The sequence below is a fragment of the Priapulus caudatus genome, unplaced genomic scaffold (assembly GCF_000485595.1).
Source record: "Priapulus caudatus unplaced genomic scaffold, Priapulus_caudatus-5.0.1 Scaffold98, whole genome shotgun sequence".
NCBI classification, from domain to species: Eukaryota; Metazoa; Priapulida; class Priapulimorpha; order Priapulimorphida; family Priapulidae; genus Priapulus; species Priapulus caudatus.
In genome coordinates, this window is record NW_014577159.1 from 267579 (window position 1) to 277708 (window position 10130).

General features: G+C 52.6%; 2 protein-coding genes across 2 annotated transcripts in view; both read left to right on the forward strand.

Annotated features, from left to right (window-relative positions):
• The window catches only part of LOC106805051, a 25160-nt gene extending 24782 nt beyond the window's left edge, over window positions 1–378 (forward strand). Inside the window, exons 5-6 of the mRNA XM_014806524.1 lie at window positions 6–10; window positions 282–378. Of these exons, the coding sequence (XP_014662010.1) occupies window positions 6–10; window positions 282–378 (102 nt within the window). The remainder of the gene's footprint in view (window positions 1–5; window positions 11–281) is intronic.
• Window positions 379–1317: 939 nt separating this feature from the next.
• Window positions 1318–3644, forward strand: LOC106805052 (cell wall protein PRY3-like). Its single transcript, XM_014806525.1, has 2 exons — window positions 1318–3539; window positions 3575–3644. The coding sequence occupies exons 1-2, from the start codon at window positions 1318–1320 to the stop codon at window positions 3642–3644; spliced, it is 2292 nt and encodes a 763-aa protein (XP_014662011.1).
• Window positions 3645–10130: the final 6486 nt, after the last annotated feature.

Below are 10130 nucleotides of genomic sequence, written 5' to 3' on the forward strand. Positions count from 1 at the left end.
GTAAGGTAAGGTAAGTTATATTAAGGTAATATAACATGGGGCAGGGGTTCATAACTTGTGGTCCATGGACCCCCTTTGGGGTCCTTGGATGGGCTTCAGGGGGTCTGTGAACCCCCATTGTATGCAAAATTTTGTGTTTATGTGCTTATGTGCATTTTTCTGGGGAGGGGTCCGTAGCTTTCACCAGAGGGGTCATGACCCAAAAAAGGTTAAGAACCACTGACATCGGGAATTGTCGGAGTTGCTCGATTCACATTTTGCGTGCGCTTGCATCTTTCCAGCGCGTCCGGCTGTCCGCTGGGCGCACGCAATAGCATGCGACTGAAGACGGAGATCAACATCGATGGCAAGATCGTCAAGGTGGATGGACTGACGTAAGTCGTTACATACCTGCCTGTGTGTGTTTTGCTCTCGCTCGCGTGCGATCGTCCCCGGCGCAGGTGTGTAAGGTTGCGTGCGGCGTGTGCAATTAACGACTTGTCTGTCGATCGTTGCAGCAGCAGCAGCAGCAGCAGCAGCAGCAGAATCACGCAGGTGATGGCGAATTCCCTCGTGTTTCCGTCCGCTCGCAAAATTAACGGAATTGTTGAGGCGGTCGAAGAGTTTGGCGCGTCTATATGCCGGCATCCTCACGGTCTAGCGTGGCACAGTGTAAAAAACTGAAGGGAATTAGTGTAAAATTCTGAGGGGAATAGAGAGCAGCAACGAGGTAATAAACAAGAATATCAACCATTGGAACATTGATTTGACATTTTAACAAGGATCATTGCCTGTCAACGAAACCACCTACAATTCTGCTAAGGCCAAAACAAAATATAGGTGTGGTTACGGTTTCCCGACCGACCCTATTTATTCCCAGGGATCGTAAACATTTTATTGTAAATTTTCTTTAAAGTAAAAATTAAAATTTAAAATTTAAAATTTAAAATTTAAAATGAATTGGACAGTTCCTGCTTCAAAAGGCACAACGCACATCCTTCGTTAATGGTTCGTAAATAAAATATTTCAAGAAAATGAAATGTTTTCCCTACCTACCTACCCTATTTTTTTTCCGCATGCAACGGTAACCACACATATATTTTGTTTTGGCCTAATTGTGTTATTCCTGATGTTATTAGATTAGTTAATATTTTACGTTTATCGCGTATTCCCGATGCGTATTAGCTCGCTATCGCCGTGCCAATGGCGGCGCGCGCATTGTTGTCATCCTGTTACTCGTGATGTCATTAGATCATAATTTATCTGATCACGTTATTACATTATTATGTTTATCGCGCATTCGCTCACCGTCGATCTGGCAAAAAGGAGTCAGCAGGCATGGTGGCTGGCAAGCAGCAGCATGCTGGCAATGCATCTGGCAAAAAGGAGTATGTCGGCGTGGTGATTGGCAAGAGGGACCGCGCTGGCGTGGTCGTGTCTGGCAAGAGGAAGCTTGTTGGCATGATGTCTGGCAAGCGGGAGTACGCTAGCATGAAATCTGGCAAGGCAGAGCCTGCTGACAAGATGCCAGCCGCCAATAAGCCAGCTGACATCACGCCGGGCGCGAGGAGTCGCGCAGATGTCGCCGTGGCGACGACGACGCAGCCGGCGAGCGTTTCCTTGGGCCCCACTGTCATGGTGCTCGGCCTGCGAGAGCCTGGCAGCAAGGTGTCGGGCATGAGGGAGTACGCTGGCATGGTGCCAAACCTGAAGGGCTTCGTGGGCACGGCTGCGCGGGCGAGGAACGCAGCGGGTAACGCCGCCATGGGGAAGCTCTTGGTCGTCGCGCCGGCGAGCGTGAGAGAGACTGCCGCCGCTGCTTCCCCGAGGTTCCCCGATCCGGAGAGCATGAACGCGGAGGAGGCGAAGGGGAGTAGACAGCTGAGGGTACGAGCGCGTGCGAGCGCGTGCGACGCGCCGCATTCGTCCGGACACGCTGCGGAGACGTGCGTGAATGCTTCCGGTGGTGTCGCTCCGAAACCTGCGGGGAACGCGACTACCACAGTCATAACGTACTCCGCGAAGAGCATTCTTCGACAGACAGTGCTAACTAAGCTTTCTGTGGGTGCTGACACAGTGAAAACCAACCCTTCTGGTAGTGCTGACACACGAATAACCGACCCTTCTCCTGGTGCTGACGCTGTCATAACTACCGACCGTTCTAGTTGCGATAAGACAGTGATAAAAAAACCTGTTAGTGATGACATAGTCAAAACTGACCCTTCTGTTAGTGACGATGCGCTTAAAGCCAACTATTTGTTTACTGCTGACACAGTCAAAACCAGCCCATCTGTTAGCGCTGATGCAATAAAAACCAAACCTTCTGATACTGCTCCTGACACAGTAATAAGCCATCCTTTCAATTATTCTCGCACAGTAATAGCAAACTCTTCTGATAGCACTGATGTAACCAAAAACAACCCATCTGTCAGTGGCTCCGACACGGTCATAACCAACCTTACTAAAAGTATTCCAGGCGCAGTCCTTTCAACGACTGTTGTCCCAGAGCTCTCTGATAGTGCTCCAGAGGAAAGAAGCTATCCTCATTCAGCCAACGTTGTCCCAGCGATCACCAGTTGTCCTACTTCGCCCCCCGTCGTGCCTGAAGTCACCACAAGCTGTATAACTGCGGCTACTATTGTCCCAGAGGTCACCAGCTGTCGCACCTCAGCTCCCGTTCTTCTGCCTGAAGAGGGAAGCCTTGCCAAAGTGGACACCATTGCCCGAGAAGTCACAAAGGTCACGCACACTCTGGAGGAGCGAGGCAGTGCCACAAAGGATGCAAAGCTGCTAAATTGCGTCACAGAGGTGCTGGCGTCGTCCCTAGCAACAGTCGCCGACGACGCCGTGGCGATGGATCCCGCGGCGACGAGCGTTGTCACGACAACGACCCCTGAGGCTGCCGACATAGCAACCGCGCAGGTGGCTGAGGGCGTTTCCGCAAACCAAAGAGCGCGTTCGAAACTGTTCGCGAGCGCTGATCATTCTAGTCAAGAGGAATCTGCTCAACAGGAGAAGAGGGCGAAGGAGGAGGAGGAGGAGGAGGAGGTCGACACGGGAGGATCAAATTCTCCCGTGGCAGTGACTTGTCGCGTGTCCACCGCGCCCGCAGAAAAACGTTACGACAAGCAGTCCGATAGACGGGACGACTCCCAAACCATCGACGCATGCCGTGCGCAATCAGAAAGGCGGGAAGATTCCGGAATCGCTGACGCGTGCCGCGTGCAGCTCAACGAACGGGAAGATTCCGGAATCGCCAAGGCAAGCCGCACACAATCCGACAGACGGGAAGATTCCGGAACTGCCGACGCGTGCCGCACGCAGCTAGGTTCTCCCGTGAAAACTATGCGCAGCGAGGGGGCGCCACTCGAGGCGGCGGCGGCGCTGAGGATGCGGCTGGCGGACCGGCACACGGAGTCCGAGGAGAGCGAGGTGGACGAGGAGAAGCGGTCGTTCCGTGAGACGGAGGCCGCGCTCCGCTTCCTCTCCGTCGGTCTCGACGACCCCGCCGCGACCCCGCCACCGCCACCGACGACGACGGACCATGGCGACACCGGCAGGTCGGCCGACGACATCGAGAACCTGTTCGCGCAAGATGGCGGCGCGGGCGACGGCGACGGCGAGGCCCCGCGCGCGCCGCGGCGACGCGAAGCCATCTTCTTTGAGGTCGACGCGAGCAAGATGGCCGCCGTGCCGGTGCCGCGCGCGACGGAGGAGGAGGCAGAGGGCGCCGGCGGTGCGGGCGGCGCGCCCGAGTGCGGCAGTCAGGGGAAGGAGAGCGACTCGGGTATTTCGAGCGAGGGCAGCCAGGAGGCGCCAGCAGCAGCGCGGAAGGAGGAGGAGGAGGGAGAGAAGCGGGTGGAGTTTGGCGCGGATGCGTCGTCGGCGGCGACGCTAGAGACGCTGCTACGAATCGAGGAGCAGTGCGCGTCGATACAATCGACGTTTGGCGCACGCAGCAGTAGCGAGCGTGACACGAACAAGGAGAACGACAAAAAGGTGAGAGATGTGTGTGTATGTGGCAGGTGTGTGTGGGAGTGTCTCTCTCTCTCTCTCTGTCTCTTTCGCTGTCTTCTTTTCTCTCTCTCTCCCTCTCTCTCATCTCCTCTCTCTCTCTCCTCCTCTCTCTCTCCCTCCTCCCCCCTCCCTCTCTCCCTTCCCTCCCTCCCTCCTCCCTCCCTCACTCCCTCCCTCCTCCTCCCTCCTCAAGAAGGTTGTGAGAGCAGGCCGCGTTGGTGATGCTGTGTTTGTGGCAGTGATGGTGTTTGTGTTCTCTCCTCTCTCCCTTTCCTCTCTCTCTCTCTCTCTCTCTCTACTCTCTCTCTCTTCTCCCTCCCTCCCTCCCTCCCTCCTCTCCCTCCCTCTCTCTCTCTCTCTCTCTCTCTCTCTCTCTTCTCACGCTGTCACTTTCTTTTTGCCACACTCTGTCTGTCTGTCTCTCTCTCTCTCCCCCTCTCTGTCACGCTGTCTTCTTTCTTTTTTATGCCACTTGTCTGTCTCTCTCTCCTCTCTCTCTCGTCTCTCGCTTGGTCTCTCTCTCTCTTCTCTCTCTCTCTCTCTCTCTCTCTCGTCTCTTCTCTCTCTCTCGCTCGCTCGCTCGCCTCTCTGCTCTCTCTGTTTTGTAAATCTCTTTCGGCCTTCGCTCTCTGTCTCTCTCGAAGTATACAGTACTCTATAATCCTATGTCAAAGTACTTCTAAAATCTAAGTCTGAGTACTCTAAATCTAAGTCTGAGTTACTCCACGGCAGTAACGGGCGTATATTATATTATGCTATATCTATATAATATATATAAATTATATTAATAATATTAATTATTATAATTATATTTATATATATAACATATATATATATATATATGTTATATTACAATTATATGTATATATATGAATGTATACTTTATATTCAGCACAGTATCGGCATGTCGTTGTCGCGTAACGGCGTATTTGTCATCGTCGAGTAACGGGCGCTATTTGTTAGTCGTCAGGTCGGCCGACTCGCGCTAAACAAGATGTGACGTCCGCGTCACCAGTCGGGAGACTAGCGGAAGGTCTCGAAGGCAGGCCCGTCATCACGAGCCAGAATGGTCGGCGCACCCTCACCCGCCACAGAGGGCGCCACTCGCTTGCCCGACGCTGCGGCGCGCCGCCACCCGGGTCGCCCGACGTAATCGTGATCCGCGGCGCCGCCGCCTTCACGCCGCGAAGCCGATTGCCTGCGGTAGCTTCGAGGCAGATGAAGCCGATTAGCTGGCGGTAAGAAGCTTGCGCAGGGGCAGGACAGGGTGCGAGAGAAGCAGGAGAGGAAGCAGGAGTGGGTAGCCGGCGGGGGAGGCAGAGCGAGAGGAAGAGGAGGTCGGGTAGTGGCGGAAGAGGCGGGGGAGGAAGAGGAGGTGGGCAGCGCGGGGGAGGCAGGAGCAGCGAAGAGGAGGTCGGAAGTGTTCGGAAGGAGGCGCGGGGAGGAATGAGGAGGTGGAGCGGCGGGGGCAGTGGAGAGGAGAGGACGGTTGGGAGCGGGCGGGGGATGGCAGGGGAGAAGAGGAGGGTGGGAGCGGCGGGGAGGCCAGTGGCAGAAGCGAGCAGGAGGTTTGGGAGCGGGCGGGGGGAGGGCAGGGGGAGGAATGAGAGGTGGCAGAGCCGCGGGGGAGAGTAAGGGAGGCAAGAGGGAAGTGGGAGCGGACGGCAGGAGGCAGGGGAGAAAGAGGAGATGGGTAGCGCTGGGGGAGGACCAGGGAGTAGGAAGAGGCAAGTGCGGGAGCGGCGGAGGAGGCAGGGAGAAGAGGAGGTGGGAGCGGGCGGATGAGGCAGGCGGCAGCGGACGAGGAGAGGTGGGGAGCGCGGATGAGGCAGGGCAGGAGAGGAGTGTTTGGAGCGGCGTATGAGGCAGGTGGGCAGGAGATGGATGGTGGGAGCGGATCGCCGGATGAGGCGGGAGTTGGGACAAGGGAGATGGATCGGTGGAGAGCAGGGGCGGAAGGCACGGATGAGGATAAGACAAGACAGGCAGATGAGCAGCCAGGATAGCGTGGGGGTGATAGAAAAGATACGGTAGGATAGCGACAGCAGGGAAGGTGGGGGGAGGAAGAGAAGGTGGGAGCAGCGGGGAAGTCACGGAGAGGAAGTGATGGATAAGACAAAAATCAATTCAAATGAGAAATTATACTGCATATTTGTTCTCCAAGCAATGGAATTTATAAAGCAGGGACATATTCTTGGACACCACTCTGCCCCTGTCAGGGTTTCGTTTGGTTGGTCATTCTCTTTGCTGGATATTATCGTTAGCACGGTTTTTTCATGTGTGGAAAGCGATAACATCCGTTGTCACATCATGTGCCAGTGTCATCGAGGTTATCGTTGTCATCATATCGAGTGTCAACGCGATATCGTTCTTCTTTTGTGCAGCCGTCGCCAGCGGTGCCTCGTCCCTGCTTCATTCATGGCTTCCCCTCATTGTTGTGCTCTTCATTATTGCTAGCGAGGCTTTCTCTGGCTCTGCTGCTGACGTGCTGACTGCTGCAACTGTTTACTTATTATGCATTCCGGAAGCTGGTTTGTAGGGAATAATTAGGTGGATCGTGGATATATCATGGATTCGTGCTCGGAGGCACGTTGCGAAATGATGTCATTGCGTATCTGTAGAAACGCGACTACTACCGTCGTCTCACGTCGCATTTAGTGTGTGCATGGAAGGCCAACGTGTGCACGAATGTGTTTGTCTTTTTACTGGTTTCAGAGAGCAAGTGGAATATGTTTGTCTTTTACTGGTTTCAGAGAGCAAGTGGAATATGTTTGTCTTTTACTGATATGTTTGTCTTTTACTGGTTTCAGAGAGCAAGTGGAATATGTTTGTCTTTTACTGGTTTCAGAGAGCAAGTGGAATATGTTTGTCTTTTACTGGTTTCAGAGAGCAAGTGGAATATGTTTGACTTTCACTGGTTTCAGAGAGCAAGTGGAATATGTTTGTTTTTTGCTGGTTTCAGAGAGCAAGTGGAATATGTTTGTCTTTTTCTGGTGTCATCCTGTTACTCGTGATGTCATTAGATCATAATTTATCTGATCACGTTATTACATTATTATGTTTATCGCGCATTCGCTCACCGTCGCGATGCTAATGGCGGCGCGCGCATTGTTGTCTCTCGCAGGTGTCCGACGCCGGGCTGCGATGGGTCCGGTCACGCCAACGGCAGCTTCCTGACTCACCGCAGTCTGTCGGGCTGTCCGCGCGCGACGCACGCGATGAAGAAAGCTAAGCTGACAACTGAGGAGCTGAACGCTCTGCATCAGAAGCTGGAGAACGGCCAGGGTATGTATGTGTGTGTGTGTGTGTGTGTGTGTGTGTGTGCGTGTGCGTGCGTGCGTGCGTGCGTGCATGCGTGCGCGCGCGTGCGTACGTGTGTTCGTGCGTGCGTGAGAGTGCGCGTGCCCACGTGTGCATGGGTACGTACGTTCAAGCATCCTTGCTTGCATGTACGTAGGTGTGGGCATGTGTGCGTGCGTGCGCGCATGCGTGCGTGCGTACGTGTGGTGAAATTCTGGTTGGATTCCTATCTTCCTAATTTAGATAACACTCTCGAGCCCTCGATTTGATGTCCGTACACGTTAGCGTAACTTGTGGAAGGTTTCACTCATTGTAATGTAAAAATTAAAATTGGCTAGATGGTTAGTGATGGAAATTCCCATGCACCGCGGCGGTGTTGATGGATTGTTCGCGTGTGCGTGCTCGAGTGGCCGTAAATTGCACTCCGCTCAGATTATGAGTGCTTCACAGGGATGTAGTACAGTGGACTCGTACTGCCGTTGTCGGCGAAATTTTATGCTGCCATATTACTCTGCATAGAGGAGGAGATATAGGCTCATGCTGTTACGAATAATGAATTTCTACAATGCCATCAGTTAAACGTGGTCTTGGAGGGATAAATGTGTTACTAGTAGTCAGTCCCCTGGTGCCTTTCCTTGCTGTTACTGTAAACCGAATTAAGGGAGATGCATTCTCGCACGTGTTTGATCCGAGATGGCTCAGGCTTCACGGGTGTTGCTAGAGCACGGCCGTCGAAGGAGGGTCACGTGATGTGGCTGCACTTGTGTTAGGGTTAGGGTTAGGGTCAGGGTTAGGGTTCGGATTAGGGTTAGGGTTAGGGAAATAAGGCCATGTCTAGCACGGAAGTATGACTGTGGAATCTTTCTGTGGAAGATTTGGACTTTGAAGCGTTCGAAGTGACTAGTGCTGCTACGTAACGGCACCCTCCTTCAACGCCCGTGTTCTAGCAACACTCAAGCATCACGTAATGCTGAACCAGTGGCCATGCCAGTGGGCAGGCTCTGATGAATTTATCCATTGGTCGTAGTAGGCATAAATAGTCGTAGACATCGTCATAATACAGACATCGTCAACCTTTACACTGCTAATTGATTGGCAATACCTCTGCAATATCTAGTTAGTTATCCATCTAGTTAGTTATATGTCTAGTTAGTTCTCCATCTAGTTAGTTATCCATCTAGTTAGTTATATGTCTAGTTAGTTCTCCATCTAGTTAGTTCTCCATCTAGTCTCTGTTGGTTTGCAGCGGACATAGAGAGTGATGAGGATATACAGCTGCTGGAGCAAGAGATCAGAGAGCTGCAGAAGAACAACAGCACGCTGGAATCGCAGATGATCAAGCTGCGCACCGAGATCACGACCCTCGAGAACACTGCCAAGCAGGTGAGCCCCCCACCCACCCCACTCACACCTACCACCCACTACCACCCACTCACACTACCACCCACTCACTCACTCACACTACCACCCACCCACTCACTCGCACTACCCACTACCACCTACTATACTACCACCCACTCACTCACACTACCACCCACTCACTCACTCACACTACCACCCACTCACTCACTCACACTATACTGGTTTCAGAGAGCAAGTGGAATATGTTTGTCTTTTACTGGTTTCAGAGAGCAAGTGGAATATGTTTGTCTTTTACTGGTTTCAGAGAGCAAATGTCCGACGCCGGAATGCGACGGTACTGGCCACATCACTGGTCTCTACTCCCACCACCGCAGTCTGTCAGGCTGTCCGCGGAAAGACAAGGTCACCCCAACACGTGAGTCGAGCGCGCGAGATTCGCGTTTCTTCCCCTACAGCAGTCTTGTCATTTCTGTTTTTTCATTGTTTTTTCATGTTTTTTTTTTATTATTTTGCTATTGTTTACGTGTCACACCGTGCACGTCGTCAGCAGACGTGATTCCAGAATCTAACTAGAGCACTCGGAGAGCACAGACCTCCGCCAAGGCAGCTGAATTCTCTCAATGTGAAATTTTTTATTAATTAATTAATTAAGTGGAAAATTAATCAATTAATTAATTAATTAATTGGATCCGGATTAGTGCGAGCGTGCAGGTGTGGGAGGACTGTGGTTGCCCCTTAGCCTGTGGTTGCGTGTTTGTAAGTCTCCAGCCAGCGCACCTAGCGGAAGTGAACTGAAACGTGCATGTTTACAAACCCACAAACACACAAACCAACACTCAAACACACGCCGGTGAAAACATAACCCCCGCCAAGCCCCTGGCGGAGGTAATAAAGGCAAAGTCAACTATTGAATCGATGAGTAACAAAGCGTGCTTACGGTAGTTTCGAAGCAGGTGGCTTCGTACGGCGTTGGTTTGCGCATGCGCTGCATTGTAGTAGCACCTGCAGCTATTGTGTGCTGGCATCGTGCGCGTGTCTGTTTAGATGCCGGCGATCACACATTGATCATGCGCTCCATGAATGCAGACCGATTCAATACTTTACACTCGCGGTGGCGGCGGCGGCGGCGGCGGCGCGCTTTATAAATGAATAATGCGGTTTGGTTTAGTTTAACACGCGTGTGCATTTTGCGCCGGTATCCGGTGGTGCCTCACCGCCGCCATGCATCAGATGATCAATTGTTGTCATAGTAACACAAAGCGCACGTGTGTTCTAAACGGCTGTAGTGCGTTTCGCACCGCGTTCGTTCACGTGGTGCCTTGAATCTCTGTAGTGTGCTACAAATCTGTGTGCTTAGCATAAGCATGTGACCATGCCCACTTTCGCTGATAGGGTCTATGTCCCCCAGGGTACTGCCGGAACGTACCCTGGTAACTATCTAGCTGATATGGTAAGGGTTAGAGTTAGGGTTA